Source organism: Procambarus clarkii, chromosome 49, assembly GCF_040958095.1.
Source record: "Procambarus clarkii isolate CNS0578487 chromosome 49, FALCON_Pclarkii_2.0, whole genome shotgun sequence".
Classification (NCBI taxonomy): Eukaryota; Metazoa; Arthropoda; class Malacostraca; order Decapoda; family Cambaridae; genus Procambarus; species Procambarus clarkii.
The window spans coordinates 17,549,024-17,569,745 of record NC_091198.1 but is presented as its reverse complement, the minus strand read 5'-3'; the positions used below and the strand labels follow the sequence as shown (position 1 = coordinate 17,569,745).

The 20,722-nt window shown below is 48.4% G+C and overlaps 1 protein-coding gene across 2 annotated transcripts in view; it reads right to left on the bottom strand.

The window, feature by feature from the left end:
• Window positions 1-20,722, bottom strand: part of tyn (trynity) — a 98,578-nt gene that overhangs the window by 46,078 nt on the left and 31,778 nt on the right. For both annotated transcript variants that reach the window (XM_069303051.1, XM_045750097.2), the window contains exons 2-4: window positions 17,614-17,674; window positions 8,424-8,556; window positions 7,646-7,782 (exon numbers count right to left, since the gene is read on the bottom strand). In XM_069303051.1, coding sequence (XP_069159152.1) covers window positions 7,646-7,782; window positions 8,424-8,556; window positions 17,614-17,674 — 331 coding nt within the window. The remainder of the gene's footprint in view (window positions 1-7,645; window positions 7,783-8,423; window positions 8,557-17,613; window positions 17,675-20,722) is intronic.

Below are 20,722 nucleotides of genomic sequence, written 5' to 3'. Positions count from 1 at the left end.
AAGAAACACTGCCCATTTGTTCCCGCCTCGGACGGGAATCGAGCCTGGGCCCTTAGGACTACGACCCCCCCCCCCTAAGTGCTCTCCACTCAGCACCGAAGCCACCTTTTGGGATGCTTGTACTCACCTGTTTGTGCCTGCAGGATCGAGCTCTAGCTCTTTAACCCCACTTTTCTAACCGCTGGTTGTCGAATGCAAAGACTCCTGGCCTATTTTCCTATCATACCTGCTTTTAAAGTTATGAGTGGGGTTAGCCTAAGCGCTTGACAGCTGAGTAGACAGCGCTTCGGATTCGTAGTCCTGAGGTGCCGGGTTCGATCCCTGGTAGAGGCGGAAACAAATGGCCAAAATGTTTCTTTCACCCTGATGCCCCTGTTACCTAGCAGTAAATAGCTATCTGGGAGTTAGACAGCTGCTACGGGGAAACTGCTTCCTGGGGGGGTGTCTATAAAAAAAAGAGGCCTCGGTCGAGGACCGGGCCGCGGGGACACTAAAAGCCCCGAAATCATCTGAAGATAACCTCAAGATAGCCTGCTCCTTTAGGTCATTCCATTTACTCACTACCCTTATGCTAAATGAAAACTTTCTAACATCTCTATGACACATCAGAGTCTCAAGCTTCCATCTTGGTCTCTTCGTCTCATCATCCGTATAAGATGCAACTTTGTTCAAGCAGACATATACGAGCCCGGGCAACCCTAACATAGCTAGAAGGCCACGTTAAATGGTCCACTTGTCTTAGTGCGTTACGAACCCTGGATCCAGCGTCCGAGCAAGGAGCAGCAACGACTACGCCATCTGTGGGTCAGCTCCCGAAACCCCCGCCAAACGAACGACGACACCGGATGAGGACGGCGAATATCGGCCACAGGGGCCAGTTTCCAGTCCTGTGCAGCTCACAACACAGCCGCTCCTGACCTCTGGGGAGGTGGTGCTCCGACGACAGCGCCATCTATGGACTGGATACGTCAGGTGTTTGCGCCCGAACCCGTAAGTGAGGTGTTTTAGTGTCCCAGTTATTGATGACGTGTCTGTTTACAGAGTCGACCTGGGACCACTGTGTTGAAGGTTGAGTCAGTCTACACGAGGCAGCCAGTCTCCATACCTTGGACGTTGCTGCAGCTGTTGTGAAGTCGTCCCCCCGGAAGAACACTGTGATGTGTTAGCCTGCCAGTGGAGTGGCAGTAAGAGGATTTACCCGGGACCGACTGTTGGAGACGATCATCCACTGGGGTATTGAGGACAGGAGGGTGATTTGTGATATCACACGAGACTCCTGTCTAGGGCGTACCCCTTATATCGTTCGTGGAGTGGCCGTACCAGCCTTGGTGGCTCAGTACCTGCCAGCAGACCAGCTGGACGTGTGGTTGACGGCCTCCACGACGGTGCCCCCAGTGGACCTGCGTTTTGGCTGACCTGTGGCCCGGGTAGGCTCGGCATTCTCAGAGGACACGTCTTGAGGCCACGAAGAAGCACCAAGGACTCAGCACCAAGTGGTGTGGCACCAGAGTCTTCAGCAGAAGACAACGATTATGGATTAATCCCCTTGTATAGTGTTAATACCCCCCCCCCCTTTGTGTAACCGTTTTATATATTATTTATTGGTGACGGACATTATATAATATTAAGTTCTTAGCTTTCTTTCCCTACTCCCTTTAAGTTACTTGCGTCACGGATCTCATCTCTTGATAGCCACTACTGGCTCGGGAACGGATACATATATCTTCCTCTAACAACATCAGAGCAAGAACCCCGTTGCGTCCCGAGAGGGCCGTAACATAGTGTTCTTGTAAATACTTCGCAGTTAGTCAATAACACTGTTCTGTGTTATGTGTGTTCTGTGTTATGTGTGTTCTGTGTTATATGTGTTCTGTGTTATTCCACCTGTGATAACTCTTATCGTTAGTGCTACACTAATGCTGTAAGACAACCACATATATATGTACCACCATCTAGGACTAAAGTTGTTATCTGACTTGACTAAGGGAGTGTAATAAGGGAGTGACCCTGACATGTAATATAAAGCTGTGTGTATAGCAAGTGTGTTCACTAGGGCCACTCTCAATAGTCATGGCCAAGCTCTATACCAACTTCTCTATTTCCAGTTATTTTATCTTCAATTTCTGTACTAATGGAGACAATCCTTTGTCAAGCTTCTTCCAATTACAACTACTTGATCACCTGTTATAATTATGGCTGGACCCCTTGTGACCTGCGAGAGTATGTCCTGGACACTGACTTACACTACTACACCCCCCCCCCAACACTCAAGTGCATGACTGGGTGTACGTTGTTTGTGTGTAAGTGTTGTGTAGTGTTGACGGGTGCGTGAGTGCCTATCAACGGTATAGGTTAAGTAATAATTGTAATTAAGAAGCAATAAGATGCTTATCTTAACGTACTAAGAAGGTTAGGTGAGGTCGGTGTTTTCTATGAAGCTTTTCAAGGTCAACTAAAATATTTACAATCCATTAGTATGTCACATATGCGCTTATTAAATAAGCCAATATTGACTATAAGCAAGTGCGAGAACGGGTTGGCGTGAGTGTGGGCGGGGCAGGAGAGGATGCTGGGTCAGGTCAACACAACGGGAGATAATTGTCATCTCAGGCGACAGGTTACCTAGGGGCAACGGGTCACGCAAGCCGGGGGGAGCACCTGGCCTCCCCCCTCCAGGTGGGAAAGGTGGTGGGCCTCCAGTGTCACCCAGGGTGGAGTGGGCCTCCAGTGTCACCCAGGGTGGAGTGGGCCTCCAGTGTCACCCAGGGTGGGGTGGGCCTCCAGTGTCACCCAGGGTGGGGTGGGCCTCCAGTGTCACCCAGGGTGGGGTGGGCCTCCAGTGTCACCCAGGGTGGAGTGGGCCTCCAGTGTCACCCAGGGTGGAGTGGGCCTCCAGTGTCACCCAGGGTGGGGTGGGCCTCCAGTGTCACCCAGGGTGGAGTGGGCCTCCAGTGTCACCCAGGGTGGAGTGGGCCTCCAGTGTCACCCAGGGTGGGGTGGGCCTCCAGTGTCACCCAGGGTGGGGTGGGCCTCCAGTGTCACCCAGGGTGGGGTGGGCCTCCAGTGTCACCCAGGGTGGAGTGGGCCTCCAGTGTCACCCAGGGTGGAGTGGGCCTCCAGTGTCACCCAGGGTGGGGTGGGCCTCCAGTGTCACCCAGGGTGGAGTGGGCCTCCAGTGTCACCCAGGGTGGAGTGGGCCTCCAGTGTCACCCAGGGTGGAGTGGGCCTCCAGTGTCACCCGGGGTGGGCCTCCAGTGTCACCCAGGGTGGAGTGGGCCTCCAGTGTCACCCAGGGTGGAGTGGGCCTCCAGTGTCACCCAGGGTGGGGTGGGCCTCCAGTGTCACCCAGGGTGGAGTGGGCCTCCAGTGTCACCCAGGGTGGGGTGGGCCTCCAGTGTCACCCAGGGTGGAGTGGGCGTCCAGTGTCACCCAGGGTGGAGTGGGCGTCCAGTGTCACCCAGGGTGGGGTGGGCCTCCAGTGTCACCCAGGGTGGAGTGGGCCTCCAGTGTCACCCAGGGTGGGGTGGGCCTCCAGTGTCACCCAGGGTGGAGTGGGCCTCCAGTGTCACCCAGGGTGGAGTGGGCCTCCAGTGTCACCCAGGGTGGAGTGGGCCTCCAGTGTCACCCAGGGTGGAGTGGGCCTCCAGTGTCACCCAGGGTGGAGTGGGCGTCCAGTGTCACCCAGGGTGGACAATGGAGGCCCACCTGTTTGTGGGTAAATACGAACAAGGAACAATAGTTAGAAACTATCGGCTTCCTGTCCGCGTCGAGGCCACCAGAGTGTTAGTGGCCCCTCAGGTAAATTCTGAAATCTCTTCACATCTCTCCAAGATATGAAGAGATGTCTCTCCAAGGTTCTCCCAGCACTGAGGGGCCTCCCAAAAACAAACGTTAAACCTCCCCAGTTCACTGAAGAATCTCTCCTACTTCTTAAGATTTCTTCAAAGCTGTAAAAATGTATAAAAGTCTTGGTAACATTGTAAATCTTCCAGCGTTATCACATCTCCGTTGTTCGTGCCTCTCGCTTTAATTAAGTTACGCCTTCCTGGGATTCGTTTTCTGTTAATGGGTCTCCACCTTGTTGAGAAGTAACCGTGTTACTAACTCACAACTCCTGCTCTCTATTATCATAAACAAAAAACTATACGCGATAACAAACAAGGTACGAGACGGGTCTTCCGAACATTTTCAAATATATTCATAATTGTTAAGTGTCCTCTAGCCCTCCAAGACGTTCTTAAGAAAGTTTTCAATGTGTTTGAAGCCTTTTATCCTTTTGGGACCTCAGAAGCTGGTCTGATCTTGTCACCTTCTCTAGTCTCCCCATCATCGTTGGGGGCCTCCCTATCGTCTCTTATAATTATCGCGCGCGTCCTCATCTTGTTAACGTGGTTGTCCCGTATATGTGAGCCATGAGGTGAGGCGCGGGGAGTCTGGGTGTTGTCCCCCAGGGTGGTAGCGGTGTCTTGTGAGCCGCCTCATTACTGTGTTACTTGTACACACCAGAACTCCTCATAACGTGGCTCACGAGATCACACACAACCCACACATCTCAAGATGAAGATGTCATACAACTATGACATTATCTTGTCATGCCACTATGACATCTTGTCACACCATTATGACAAGACTTAAATTAATTTCTAAATTTTGCCCCGAGGGGCGAGTTTATTGGGCAGCGCCACTCATCTTGTGAGCAGACATACCGCCATAGCAGCATGTACAACACTCCCCAATAGGAAGAAAACCCGCTGGGTTTGTTCATCCTGTCACTTGTACCGCTTAATGGTGGCCACCGTCCACCGGGGCCATGGCCAGCGTCCACCGCCCTCTGAGTCAACCAGGGCAAATATTGGAGCAGGACTGAGCCAGGGTACGAGGCAGACCTGCAGCCTGGCCGCGGTGTTGTCCAAACACAGCAGACAACTGAAGCAGTCTCCAGGTTTGTTTATGTTCTGCCAGCAGGACGGTAGGCTGAGACGCCAGTCTTACTGGCCACTAAACCAACGCATCACGGGAAATGTTATGAAAACACGACCACTCGAGGTGATGGGGAATATAATGGTAATAAAGAGAGAGAAAGAGACGTGGGAGAGGGGCAGGAAATAAAGACAGAGGCAACAAATAAAAAGAGAGGGGGGGGGGGCGGTGAGGGACGGAGATGATGGCGGAAGGTTGCAAGGTGCTCACGGCAGTGGGTATATAAATATGGAAATACAAATAAATATTGGTTAATGTACAAAATAACAGTAATAAAGAGGGAAGTAAAGAATGGGTGAGCGGCAAGACTCGCGCCAGAGCGGGAGTCAAGAGCCCGAACAATGGGGTGACTTTAGGCAACAAATATCGAACGTAGCAAAACAAAAGTAGGCAAATCACCTCGTTAAATTATTCTCACAATTGGTTCACTTCACTTAGTAGTTCGCTATCCCGCGCCCTCTTGACCCAAACAGTAGTAAACGCACCTTTGTTGTACGTTTTCAATTGGCTAAACAATAATTGTGAGAAGGCAGAGGACTTGTCCTGTAAAGTGTCAGGGTCTGAGCCAGTCCAAAACCTGTGCTGGCATGAACGTTATGACGTCACACCTCGGACACGCCATGTACAACACAACACTATCTCTTCGGTCGTCAGGATCGGTCACATTAAAGTAGGATAAGTTCAAGTTGGGTTAGGTTGAGACAGGATTGGTTGGTTTGTTTAGATTGGACGTGTTTATGAAGCAGCGATGACGTAGTTGGGTACATACTTCTGTCAGGTCTTAGACCCTACTGAGGGTCAGTGGCCTCTCTCACGTATTATGAGCCGCTTCCACTCTCTACATGCACCTCCGACCTCTCCATGCACCTCCGACCTCTCCACGCACCTCCGACCTTCACCACAACAGGAAGGTGACAAAACGCTCAACAAACTACTACAAATCGCCCAACAAACTACTACAAAATGCCTAACAAAAAGCTACTAACTCCCAATAAAACTACAAAATACCCAGCAATCCGGTATAGGAATAGGGTAGGAATAGTAGGAAGGCGGGGGAGGCAGAGGCGCCCCTGGCCCGGGGACAACTGCTGGTCAAGGTGGGAGAGAGAGAGAGAGAGCAGGTCCTGGGACGTGATGGTGCCATAGTCATGACGCTACAACAGTCAACCCTCACATACTCCACCAGTAACATGAGGCAAGTAATGGGGAGCATCAAGCCCCCGAGGGCGACACGGGAGCTTTCCCACACAGGTTAGTGATTCAAGACCACGCAACCCGACACACACAAGCAATGTTTTACACAGTACACATGACAACTGCTGCAAGGTAATGTCTGCAACATACCTGGAGTATCTGCAACATACTTGGTCTGTCCTGGACCCTAATGTGACGACGTTTTGGTCCGTCCTGGACCCTAATGTGACGATGTTTTGGTCCGTCCTGGACCTTAATGTGAAGACGTTTTGGTCCGTCCTGGACCCTAATGTGACGATGTTTTGGTCCGTCCTGGACCTTAATGTGAAGACGTTTTGGTCCGTCCTCGACCCAAATGTGACAACGTTTTGGTCCGTCCTCGACCCTAATGTGACGACGTTTTGGTCCGTCCTGGACCCTAATGTGACAACATTTTGGTCCGTCCTGGACCCTAATGTGACGACATAATCCTAACGGATCCTGATGTCGTGAAAATGCTCGACGACTCCTTGCCCTGATTGATAAGTTAAAAAAGAAAGAACATTGCGATTTCAAGACGCTTAGTTTAGACCTTAGATTTTTTCACATCAAATCTGTTTATAGTTTATTTTGTTGTAAATGGAATATACTTGTGAAATATAATCTAGCAGCTCCTGTGCGTTCCATAACATGAGGGTTGCTGCTCACGCTGCTCTAGCTACTGAGTCATGAGCGCTCATTAAGGCGTGTGAGGCAGGTACCTACACCACCCCTCTCTACATCTGGCCCGAAAACCACAAAGAAATACTAGTTACACCTGAAATTATTATGAGGGGCATTACCAGGTGATAGGTGAGGCGAAGGTGAGAAAATGGGTGAGTTGAGGGTGAGGAACCAGAGGTTGACGTGTCAACCTCTGTTATTGTGGGAAGCCTTGATCACTATGCCAGGTGAGGCCAGACCCCAGGCCACGAAGGTGGTGTGTGTTGGGGGGGGGGTGAGAGGAAGGTCTGGGGTCACAGCAGCCCCGGCGCTATGGGGTCACAGCAGACCCGGCGCTATGGGGTCACAGCAACCCCCGGTACTATGGGATCACAGCAGCCCCCGGCGCTATGGGGTCACAGCAGACCCGGCGCTATGGGGTCACAGCAACCCCCGGTACTATGGGATCACAGCAGACCCGATACTATGGGGTCACAGCAGCCCCCGGGTCTCTAACACTCCCTTTCCCTTTTCTTAAGTATGGAATTATTTATGACTTTCCTCACTGGTGACTCGAGAATAGTCATGAAGACGTGTCCTCGTGTGTGATCTCTCTGCCCCCTCCGGTCACCCAGAGGAGAGCACACGCTCCACCCTCACCACTACAATTACAAGAATTACACTGTAAATATCACTCGGGATTCAAGCTCCTACTACCACCACCACCATAACTACCACCACCACCATAACTACCACCACCATAACTACCACAATTGCTATATATACTTACAGCTCCTGACGGAGAGCTTGACCATGTAGTAGAGGGAGACGGCCCTCTGGGGGTCGGCGGAGGGGTTGGAGGCCATGGTCTCGTTCTGCAGGAGGCACAGCGTCTCCTGCACCGGCGCCAGCGGGTTCATCACGAAGCTGTAACAACAACATCACCATATATCGTGTAACATCACCTCTACACTACCATCCTCCCCTCCCGGTCTTGTCATCGACCACTCCGTCAAAAATGCAGCTGTTTTGCCTCGCCAGAAACGTACGAACCCAAGCAACCCACCTAACTTACCGAGGCCAAAGCATGGAAAATATGACCAATTGAAAATGTTTATAAAAATCCACAAAATTCTTTCATTCTCTCTCTTCTATATATATATATATATATATATATATATATATATATATATATATATATATATATATATATATATATATATATATATATATATATATATATATAAGCTTGAATGGTCCCCAAGCATATATGCAAATGAAAACTCCACACCCCAGAAGTGACTCGAACCCGGACTTCCAGGAGCACATAGCAACGGTGTCACGGTGCCTTAATCCACTCGACCATCAGTGACCGCACATAAGGTGATAGCCGAAGCTATCTGACCCCTCCCCCCCCAGGCGGCACTTTGATGGTAATCTTGGGCATAGCTATTTCATCAAATCACTAAAATGAAGTGATGCACCACTGGTGCTAGAGATGCACCACAGCACTTCTAAGAGGCTGCTGAAGGTGCAAGAGAGAAGGGGAGGGGGGGGGTAGTGTTTACCTGAAGGAGGCGGCGGCACACTCGGGCTCCTCCCTGCACCATCCCTGGCACTCCCACAGCGACAGGTTCCTGATGGTGTAGTAGGTGGACCCTCGGTAGTCCAGCTCCGTCAACTTCTCAAACGCAGTATCACCTTCGGGGAAAAGGAATCGTGTTAAAATTATCGAAAATAAAAAACAATTATAGATGTCATTTTCATATGTGTGTGTGTGTGTGTGTGTGTGTGTGTGTGTGTGTGTGTGTGTGTGTGTGTGTGTGTGTGTGTGTGTGTGTGTGTGTGTGTGTACTTGTCTAATTGTGCTTGCGGGGGTTGAGCTTTGGCTCTTTGGTCCCGCTTTTCAACTGTCAATCGATGTACAGGTTCCTGAGCCTACTGGGCTCTATCATATCTACACTTGAAACTGTGTATGGAGTCAGCCTCCACCACATCACTGCTTAATGCATTTCACCTGTTAACTACTCTGACACTTAAAAAATTATTTTTAATGTCTCTGTGGCTCATCTGGGTACTAAGTTTCCACCCTTGTTCGTGTTCCACCCGTGCTAAATAGTAAATTGTCCACCCCTGTTAATTCCCCTGAGAATGTTGTAGGTTGTGATTATATTCCCCTTACTCTTATGTCTTCCAGGGACGTGAGGTTTAGCCACCGTAGCCTTCCTCGTAACTCATACCTCTCAGTTCTGGGACTAGTCTGTTGGCATACATCTGAATTTTGTCTGACGTAATTCAGTAAGTGACGTAAATAAATAGGATTCAGTAATTAAGTGACGACGTAAAACAACATTTAAGATTTTAAGGGAAATTGATAAGGTAGACAGAGCAGCACTGTTCACATCTTGCAACAGCAGAAGGAGGAGCCATAAATGGAGACTGGGGATGTAAATGCGTCACAGAGACGTCAGAAAGAAGTTTTTAAGTGATACGAGCTCTCAATAAGTGGAACAGGTTAGACGCAGAAGTCGAAATTAGTCATTACATTCATCTGAGAACGTTCGAACGGCGGGGCCAGGAGCCTAGCTCGACCCAGCAAGCACAGCTAGGCAAGTACACACGCACAACCATGCACGGGACAAACTCAAAAAGGGAAAAGTTCCACATTGATGAGAAATAAATTTTTTGAAAAAAAGTTGAACTATTGGTGCGGGAAATGTGGCAGCGTGGCGGGTGCCTGGGTCCTCGGTCCTGGTTCCTGGTCCAGGGCCTGGTTCTGGGTCCTAGTCCTGTGTCCTAGACCTGGTCTTGGGATTGGACCCTGGTTCTGGACTTGGTCCTGGGTCCTGGGGCTGAGTCCTGGGTCCTGGGCCTGGTCCTTGGTTATGGGTCTGGGTCCTATAAAAGGGGCCCAGGGCCTGGTCCTTGGCTTGGGTCCTGGAACTGGTCCTGGGTTCTGGTCCTTGGCCTGGGCCTGGGTCCTGGACCAGGGCCTGGGTCTTGGTCCTGGGCCTGAGCCTGGGTCTTGGTCCAGGTCCTGGGTCCCACACACAAGTGGCAGTGATCATCGCAAAACATTTTTTCGGTCGAGTCTCGCTCTGGTAAGTCAGAATGACAGCTGAAGACGGTATGTTCACAGAGTGTGTCTCCGGGCGGCTAGTGGGTGCTTCTCTGGGCGGCCAGTGAGTGCTTCTCTGAGCGGCCAGTGGACGCTTCTGTGGGCGGCCAGTGGGTGCTTCTGTGGGCGGCCAGTGGGTGCTTCTCTTGAGCTGGCCGGCAGAGCGACGGTCTCGCTTCATGTAGGTCATCGTTCAATCCTCGACCGTCCAAGTGGTTGGGCACCATTCCTTAGCCTCGTCCCATCCCAAATTCTTATCCTGACCCCTTCTAAGTGTTATGTAGTCTTAATGGCTTGGCGCTTTCCCCGAGTTACAACCCCGTTCCTGTGCCAGGTAAGAACCCTACGGGCTTACCATAGTCCGTGCTACTTGCCGCTCCTGTGCCAGGTAAGTACACTACGGGCTCACCATAGCCCATGCTACTTGCCGCTCCTGTGCCAGGTAAGTACACTACGGGCTCACCATAGCCCGTGCTACTTGCCTCGCTCCTGTGCCAGGTAAGTACACTATGGGCTCTCCATAGACCGTGCTACTTGCCGCTCCTGTGCCAGGTAAGTACACTACGGGCTCACCATAGCCCGTGCTACTTGCCTCGCTCCTGTGCCAGGTAAGTACACTATGGGCTCACCATAGACCGTGCTACTTGCCGCTCCTGTGCCAGGTAAGTACACTACGGGCTCTCCATAGCCCGTGCTACTTGCTGCTCCTGCGCCAGGTAAGTACACTACGGGCTCACCATAGCCCGTGCTACTTGCCTCGCTCCTGTACCAGGTAAGTACACTATGGGCTCACCATAGACCGTGCTACTTGCCGCTTCTGTGCCAGGTAAGTACACTACGGGCTTGCCATAGCCCGTGCTACTTGCTGCTCCTGCGCCAGGTAAGTACACTACGGGCTCACCATAGCCCGTGCTACTTGCCTCGCTCCTGTACCAGGTAAGTACACTATGGGCTCACCATAGACCGTGCTACTTGCCGCTTCTGTGCCAGGTAAGTACACTACGGGCTTGCCATAGCCCGTGCTACTTGCTGCTCCTGCGCCAGGTAAGTACACTACGGGCTCACCATACCCCGTGCTACTTGCCTCGCTCCTGTGCCAGGTAAGTACACTATGGGCTCACCATAGACCGTGCTACTTGCCGCTTCTGTGCCAGGTAAGTACACTACGGGCTTGCCATAGCCCGTGCTACTTGCTGCTCCTGTGCCAGGCAAGTCCACTACGGGCTCACCATAGCCCATGCTACATTGAACACTTCGTTCCATGTAGCTTAATCTAAAACAACAACAACGCTTTCTATTGATAATTCACTCCCTCCCTCTGTGGGCGGCCAGTGGACGCTTCTCTGGGTGACCAGCTACCACCTGCTTATGGACAGATGTTTTACCGGACGGGCAGCGACCACCTGCTTATGGACAGGTGTTTTACCGGGCAGCAGCGACCACCTGCTTATGGGCAGGTGTTTTACCGGGCGGGCAGCGACCACTTGATTATGGACAGATGTTTTATCGAGTTGCCAGCGACAACCTGCTTATGGACAGGTGTTTTACCAGGAGGGCAGCGGGCCGTGGTCCAGGGGGACAGTTAATGGCCCCAGGAAGAACCTCTGGGACCTTCGTATGCTGTACAGTTTTGTTAAAGTCAAGAGACATTCTTCACAACAAATAAATCAATTTCTCTACCATTCTGCAACACGCGTTATCGCGGAAAAATATTAGTTTTTTTTCAATAAAAAGTATATGAATATCCTCCTAGCACTTGTTACGGCCACTATCTTACTATATGTTATATGTAGCGTGTGTGTAAAGTGTTGTGGTAGTATATGTAGCGTGTGTGTAAAGTGTTGTGGTAGTATATGTAGCGTGTGTGTAAAGTGTTGTGGTAGTAGGGATAACGACCAATGACTCTGGGATCTCCCCCATACCAGCCACAACATCCGGGAGTCCCACCAATCATACGCCAGCAACTTATTATTGAGACTACCAACATTCTTCTGCAATTGCACTTCAGGACAACGCTCCGAGAATCGGGGCATTGGAGGACAGGAAAAATTCTGTGTGTGTGAACTCACCTAGTTGTGCTTGCGGGGGTTGAGCTCTGGCTTTTTGGTCCCGCCTCTCAACTGTCAGTCAACTCGTGTACAGGTTCCTGAGCCTATTGGGTTCTATCATATCTACATTTGAAACTGTGTATGGAGTCAGCCTCCACCACATCACTGCCTAATGCATTCCACCTGTTAACTACTCTGACACTGAAAAAGTTCTTTCTGACGTCCCTGTGGCTCATTTGGGTACTCAGTTTTCACCTGTGTCCCCTTGTTCGCGTACCACCCGTGTCAAACTGGTTTATCCTTATCTACCCTGTCAATTTCTTCGAGAATTTTGTAGGTAGTGATCATGTCTTCCCTTACTCTTTTGTCTTCCAGTGTCGTTAGGGTGCATTTCACGCAGCCTTTCCTCATAACTCATACCTCTTAGTTCTGGGACTAGTCTAGTGGCATGCCTCTGAACTTTTCAAGCTTAGTCTTATGCTTGATAAGGTACAGGCTCCATGCTGGGGCCGCATACTCCAGGATTGGTCTTGCATATGTGGAATACAAGGTTCTGAATGCCTCCTTACACAGGTTCCTGAAGGCTGTTTTGATGTTAGCCAGCCTCGCGTATGCCGCAGATGTAATTCCTTTTATGTGGGCTTCAAGAGACAGGTCTGGTGTGATATCGACTCCTAGATGTGTGTTTGTAATGAGTCGAATTGGAATGTATAAGATGACATGTATGCTACACTTTATAAGCAGATTATTATCCATGAATATAAGAAGTCATTAAGCATTAATACATATGATCAACAATATACCTAGTAAAAAAACAAGTATATAGAGACCTCCAGAGAATGTGGTGAGGCGTGGGGGGGGTCAAAGACGTGGTGGTCGGAGTGTCTATGTCACCAGATGGCAATAACCAGCTGTGTCAGCCAATCAAACTTGGAGAATGACCGTCATGTTAAAGAGAATTCGTTCATTGTGACGTGACTATTATTCTGTACAGACTGACAGTCAAGAGACGGGCGCCAGAACGCGTTATTCCCATCTGACGGTGAACGCATAATGCAAACTCAGCCTCGCTTGATCTCCTATGGCCACTTGGTCACCTTTACGGCGTTATAAACCTTGGGTGGGGGAAGATTACAGGTCAGAGTCCTAATTCCTGTTTGTTATCGACTCCACAAAAGTTAATTTGCATTTTTCATGTCAACAGGAGCTCGCATGAGGCCTTGTCTCACCTTACACAATGACAGTTTTATTGTGGTCACTTTTATGTTGGAGAAGACGAGGGTGTGGGGGAGTATCTACCCCCTCCCCCCTTCCCCCTCCCCTCTCCCTCCCCCCAACAACCCCGGAAGTATCACCTGGTCAGGGGGGGGGGGCGGGGGACGCGTGCGTGGCTGGTAATAATACTCTTGTGATGAGACTCAGAGACTCTATAATGGGCGGCGCTCTGCTCTATTGTGTGTGTCCACCGGAGTGTGTACAGGACCACGACCCCGGCCACCACACTACTAACTACCGCACCACCACAAGGTAACAGTGTAACTACCACACCACCACAAGACAACAGTGTAACTACCACACCACCACAAGGTAACAGTGTAACTACCGCACCACCACAAGACAACAGTGTAACTACCACACCACCACAAGGTAACAGTGTAACTACCGCACCACCACAAGGTAACAGTGTAACTACCGCACCACCACAAGGTAACAGTGTAACTACCGCACCACCACAAGACAACAGTGTAACTACCACACCACCACAAGGTAACAGTGTAACTACCACACCACCACAAGACAACAGTGTAACTACCGCACCACCACAAGACAACAGTGTAACTACCGCACCACCACAAGGTAACAGTGTAACTACCACACCACCACAAGGTAACAGTGTAACTACCGCACCACCACAAGACAACAGTGTAACTACCACACCACCACAAGACAACAGTGTAACTACCACACCACCACAAGACAACAGTGTAACTACCACGCCACCACAAGACAACAGTGTAACTACCACACCACCACAAGACAACAGTGTAACTACCGCACCACCACAAGACAACAGTGTAACTACCACACCACCACAAGACAACAGTGTAACTACCACACCACCACAAGACAACAGTGTAACTACCACACCACCACAAGACAACAGTGTAACTACCGCACCACCACAAGACAACAGTGTAACTACCGCACTACCACAAGACAACAGTGTAACTACCACGCCACCACAAGACAACAGTGTAACTACCACACCACCACAAGACAACAGTGTAACTACCGCACCACCACAAGACAACAGTGTAACTACCGCACTACCACAAGACAACAGTGTAACTACCACGCCACCACAAGACAACAGTGTAACTACCACACCACCACAAGACAACAGTGTAACTACCGCACCACCACAAGACAACAGTGTAACTACCACACCACCACAAGACAACAGTGTAACTACCACACCACCACAAGACAACAGTGTAACTACCACACCACCACAAGACAACAGTGTAACTACCGCACCACCACAAGACAACAGTGTAACTACCACACCACCACAAGACAACAGTGTAACTACCACACCACCACAAGACAACAGTGTAACTACCGCACCACCACAAGACAACAGTGTAACTACCACACCACCACAAGACAACAGTGTAACTACCACACCACCACAAGACAACAGTGTAACTACCACACCACCACAAGACAACAGTGTAACTACCGCACCACCACAAGACAACAGTGTAACTACCACACCACCACAAGACAACAGTGTAACTACCACACCACCACAACCTCTCTTAAATACCTCGCAAAGTAATTTTGATTTTCTCACAATTCCTTTTTTTCCTTTACAAGAAGGTAGCCATAACTCCTTCCAAGGTCCTGTCATGTTATGCCGGCTGGGTTCGCTATCATTAATAACAGTCTCTTGTGGCGTACTGTATCAAAGCCCTCCTGGCAGTCTAGAAAAATGCAGTTTATCTTTCTCTCTTGTCTACATGTGGATAGTGTCACTAAATACCACGAGATTCGTCAATTCTTCTTCTTCTTAGAACTCTTCTTGTTTGCAGGCGATGAGTCACAATAACGTGGCTGAAGTATGTTGACCAGACCACACACTAGAAGTTGAAGGGACGACGACGTTTCGGTCCGTCCTGGACCATTCTCAAGTCGATTGTTTCTCATTCTTATATTGACGGCAGAGCGACGGTCTCGCTTCTTGCAGGTCGGCGTTCAATCCCCGACCGTCCACAAGTGGTTGGGCACCATTCTTACCCTCCCCCCCCCCCGGCCCATCCCAAATCCTTATCCTGACCCTTACCCAGTGCTATATAGACGTAATGGCTTGGCGCTTTCTCCTGATAATTCCTTAATCTTCCCTTCATTGCTGTTTTATTCTCTTTATCCACTCTCTGGTGTCTTGTGAGAGATACAATGGTCTATCATTTAGTGTCTTGCCTAGACCTGTAAGGGGATAGTTAGGTACACTGGTCTATCATTTAGTATCTTTTTGTCTATCTTTTTAAAATCTGATATTTCATCATTTTGTCCAAGTGTGCAGGAGTTCCCCGGTCAGTACTGAGCAACTGTTCTTATTGTCCAAGTGTGCAGGAGTTCCCCGGTCAGTACTGAGCAACTGTTCGTATTGTCCAAGTGTGCAGGAGTTCCCCGGTCAGTACTGAGCAACTGTTCTTATTGTCCAAGTGTGCAGGAGTTCCCCGGTCAGTACTGAGCAACTGTTCTTATTGTCCAAGTGTGCAGGAGTTCCCCGGTCAGTACTGAGCAACTGTTCTTATTGTCCAAGTGTGCAGGAGTTCCCCGGTCAGTACTGAGCAACTGTTCTTAGTGGCCAAGTGTGCAGGAGTTCCCCGGTCAGTACTGAGCAACTGTTCTTAGTGGCCAAGTGTGCAGGAGTTCCCCGGTCAGTACTGAGCAACTGTTCTTATTGTCCAAGTGTGCAGGAGTTCCCCGGTCAGTACTGAGCAACTGTTCTTATTGTCCAAGTGTGCAGGAGTTCCCCGGTCAGTACTGAGCAACTGTTCTTATTGTCCAAGTGTGCAGGAGTTCCCCGGTCAGTACTGAGCAACTGTTCTTATTGTCCAAGTGTGCAGGAGTTCCCCGGTCAGTACTGAGCAACTGTTCTTAGTGTCCAAGTGTGCAGGAGTTCCCCGGTCAGTACTGAGCAACTGTTCTTATTGTCCAAGTGTGCAGGAGTTCCCCGGTCAGTACTGAGCAACTGTTCTTATTGTCCAAGTGTGCAGGAGTTCCCCGGTCAGTACTGAGCAACTGTTCTTAGTGGCCAAGTGTGCAGGAGTTCCCCGGTCAGTACTGAGCAACTGTTCTTAGTGTCCAAGTGTGCAGGAGTTCCCCGGTCAGTACTGAGCAACTGTTCTTATTGTCCAAGTGTGCAGGAGTTCCCCGGTCAGTACTGAGCAACTGTTCTTATTGTCCAAGTGTGCAGGAGTTCCCCGGTCAGTACTGAGCAACTGTTCTTATTGTCCAAGTGTGCAGGAGTTCCCCGGTCAGTACTGAGCAACTGTTCTTATTGTCCAAGTGTGCAGGAGTTCCCCGGTCAGTACTGAGCAACTGTTCTTATTGTCCAAGTGTGCAGGAGTTCCCCGGTCAGTACTGAGCAACTGTTCTTATTGTCCAAGTGTGCAGGAGTTCCCCGGTCAGTACTGAGCAACTGTTCTTATTGTCCAAGTGTGCAGGAGTTCCCCGGTCAGTACTGAGCAACTGTTCTTAGTGGCCAGAGGCCAAAACAGTATTACCGTCACTTCCTTCAGTATCCGGCGAGAAATCTGACGCGACCAAATTAATACATGAAATTATATGCTTTCAGAAAGGCAAAAGAAATATGTAAGTTCTGACGACGTAACTCGGAATAACAAGTAACTTGCATCAAATAAATTTAAAATTAGAGAGAATTTTTAAGACTTGTGTAGAATTAAGACTGAATAAATAGTAATATTTTGCGAGTCTGAAATATATTCGTGAGTCTCGAAAGAACTTGATATTGAAGAAGAAAATGTGGAAATTCCTCTGCGGTTATAAACAGTTTTACAATCAAGTAACGACAACTCTGCAATTATAACGTAATGACAAAGCAACAAAAATGTACCGAACAATTTACTATGAGATGAAAAGCAAGTTCCAGGTGCAAATGAATTTGTGGCGTTGACGGACACGATTGTGCACTCCGTCCACCCGAACACATCAGCCCATTCTCCCCGGTTGACCCTCCGTAAAAAATGGTGTGGTTTAGCCTACCTAAAAAGCTTCAGAACCAGGGACCACATTCAAAAAGCAGTTACGCAAGCACTTACGAACCTGTACATCTTTTCTCAATCTTTGACGGCTATGTTTACAATTATTAAACAGTTAATAAGCTCCGAAGCACCAGGAGGCTGTTTATAACAATAACAACAGTTGATTGGCAAGTTTTCATGCTTGTAAACTGTTTAATAAATGTAACCAAAGCCGTCAAATATTGAGGAAAGATGTACACGTTCGTAAGTACTTGCGTAAGTGTTTTCGTGAATCTGGTCCCTTGTTAGTAAGACTTACTGTAGACGGCGACGACCAGAACAAGCAGCGCCCCGGAGAACAGTAAGGTCCGTGAACACATCTGAGGAAGAACAGATGAACACATGTCAGTATTGATCAACAAAAAAGGTGAGTCAATTTATTTCAATTTTGCGTAAACTTGTATCTGAACATTTGAGAGTTACAGGTACACTCTACACACGTGTACTTCACATCTGAAAACTAATACATTGTTGTATAGCCAATTTATATCTATAAAATAGAACGTCTCATGTTTCTCCAGCTGCTCAAAGTATGAGGCCAGGCGCTTGAGTCTAGCCTCATTCTACTTTGCAAGATGATACATGCCGTGTATAGGAGCATCATAGACTATGCGCAGAAGGTCTCTAGTGCTACCGTTTCATAAATATCGGCATCTATAGCGACCCCCCGGCGATTTTTATGACGTCTGAAGTTTGTGATGAGTTTTCCGTAGAGTTTCAAGTTGTAAGTGCTTGATAATATTCCATTTTCTAAATAATGGTATTGTCTTAAATTTTCTAAGATACGGGAGGAGACGGGAAGGAGGTGACGGAGGTGGGGAGTGTGTGAAGGGGGTCCCAGGTACACCGGGGGACTCGTCTGGTAACTAATGCATTATAGTGTAGGTTTACACCACACTCTAGACCCACATCACAGTATACATATAAACTCCACACCCCAGGTGATTCGAACACATACTGCCAGGAGCACTATGCAACTGGTGCACAGGAGACCTTAACCACTCGACCATCAGTGACCGTACTAAAGATGATGGTAGCCAAGGCTATTTGCCCATCATCCCGACGGCACTTTAATGGTAATGCCCGATTATATATATATATATATATATATATATATATATATATATATATATATATATATATATATATATATATATATATACATATATATATATATATACATACATATATATATATATATATACATACATATATATATATATATACATACATATATATATATATATATATATATATATATATATATATATATATATACATATATATATATATATATATATATATATATATATATATATATATATATACATATATATATATACATATATATGCATATATATACATATATATATATATACATATATATATATATATATATATATATATATATATATATATATATATATATCACTTAGAAAGGATAGAAGGAAAGGAGGCGCTAGGATATAGGAGAAGACAGGAGCTAGTATTGGGAAATTGCGTGAAAGAAGGCTGCCTATCCAGCAGGGGACGAGGCCGTCACAGTCCAGCAGGGGGACGAGGCCGGGGTTGTGACCTTGGTGGGGTTGTGACCCCGGCGGGGTTGTGACCCCGGCGGGGTTGTGACCCCGGCGGGGTTGTGACCCCGGCGAGGTTGTGACCCTGGCGAGGTTGTGACATTAGTGTACGACTAATGGTTTCTCTCCGCTGCCAATTAAGACTCGCGCGTGTCTCGGGTCTGGCTTCATACTCCAGAACCTCCGCCGGCAACCATCTGTGTACTCACCTTATTGTACTGGCGGGGGTTGAGCTCTGGCTCTTCGGTCCCACCTCTCAATACTGTCAATCAACTGGTGTACAGTTTTCCGAGTCAGTCTCCACCACATCACTGCCTAGTGCATTCCACTTGTTAACTACTCTGACACTGAAAAAGTTTTTTCTAACGTCCCTGTGGCTCATTTGGGTACTCAGTCTCCACCTGTGTCCCCTTGTTCGCGTACCACCCGTGCTAAACAGTTTATCTTTATCTACTCTGTCAATTCCTGAAAATTTCATAGGTAGTGATCATGTCTCCCCTAACTCTTCTGTCTTCCAATGTTGTGAGGTTTAGCTCCAGTAATCTTTCCTCGTAGCTCATACCTCTCAGCTCGGGGACTAGCCTGGTAAACTACCTCTGAATCTTTTCTAGCTTTGTTTTGTGTTTAACTAGATGTGGACTCTACGCTGGAGCCGCATACTCAGGTATTATTGGTGTGATATATGAGGTATACAATGTTCTGAATGATTCCTTACACAAGTTTATGAAAACAGTTCTATGTTCGCCAGCCTTGCATACGCCTCTTTGTGTTATCTTTTTGATGTGGGCTTTAGGGAACAGGTCTGGTGCGATATCAACCCACAGATCTCTCTCTTTTCCTGACTCCTAAAGGATTTCCTCTCCCAGTTGGTACCTTGTGTTTGGCTTCCTACTCCCTAGGCCTATTTTCATCGCTTTGCACTTGCTCGAGTTAAACCCTATCAGCCATTTGTTGGATCATTCCTTCTGTCTATGCAAGTCATCTTGAAGCCTCTTGCTGTCCTCCTCTGCCTTATTTCTTCTCATAATTTTAGCCTCATCATCAAACATTGAGAGGAATGAGTCTATACCTTCTGGAAGATCATGCATGTATTTCAGGAACAAGATAGGTCCGAGTACAGAAACCAGTGGGACTCCGCTGGTGACATCACGCCAGTCGGAGGTCTCACCATTCACAGTGACTCTCTGCTTCCTCTTGGTTAGGTACTCCCTTATCCACTGGAGCACCTAACCACTTACTCCAGCCTATTTCTCCAACATATGCAACAGTATTTTTATGGGGGGACGTTTTCAACAGCTTTCCGACAGTCCAAAAAAAATCAGTCCGTCAACCCTTCTCTTGCTTGTTTAAGGCTTGTTGCTAGGTCATGCCTGACTGAACCACGGATTCCCCTTTTGCTTTTCGTTTTTTTTTTCTGTGCCGGGATAAACCTGTTCTCTGCCTCATGACACTTCTGGGTGAAACAGTCCATCATGTATTCACCTAGTTGTATTTGCGAGGGTTGATCTTTGCTCTTTCGGCCCGCCTCTCAACTGTCAACTGTTTACTAACTACTTTTTTTTTCCACACCACACACACACACTCCAGGAAGCAGCCCGTGACAGCTGACTAACTCCCAGGTACCTATTTACTGCTAGGTAACAGGGGCATTCAGGATGAAAGAAACTGTGCCCATTTGTTTCTGCCTGGTGCGGGAATCGAACCCGCGCCATAGAATTACGAGTTCTGCGCGCTATCCACCAGGCTACCAGGCCCCACAAATGTCTTGTACACACTTTACTCTCAGCTGTC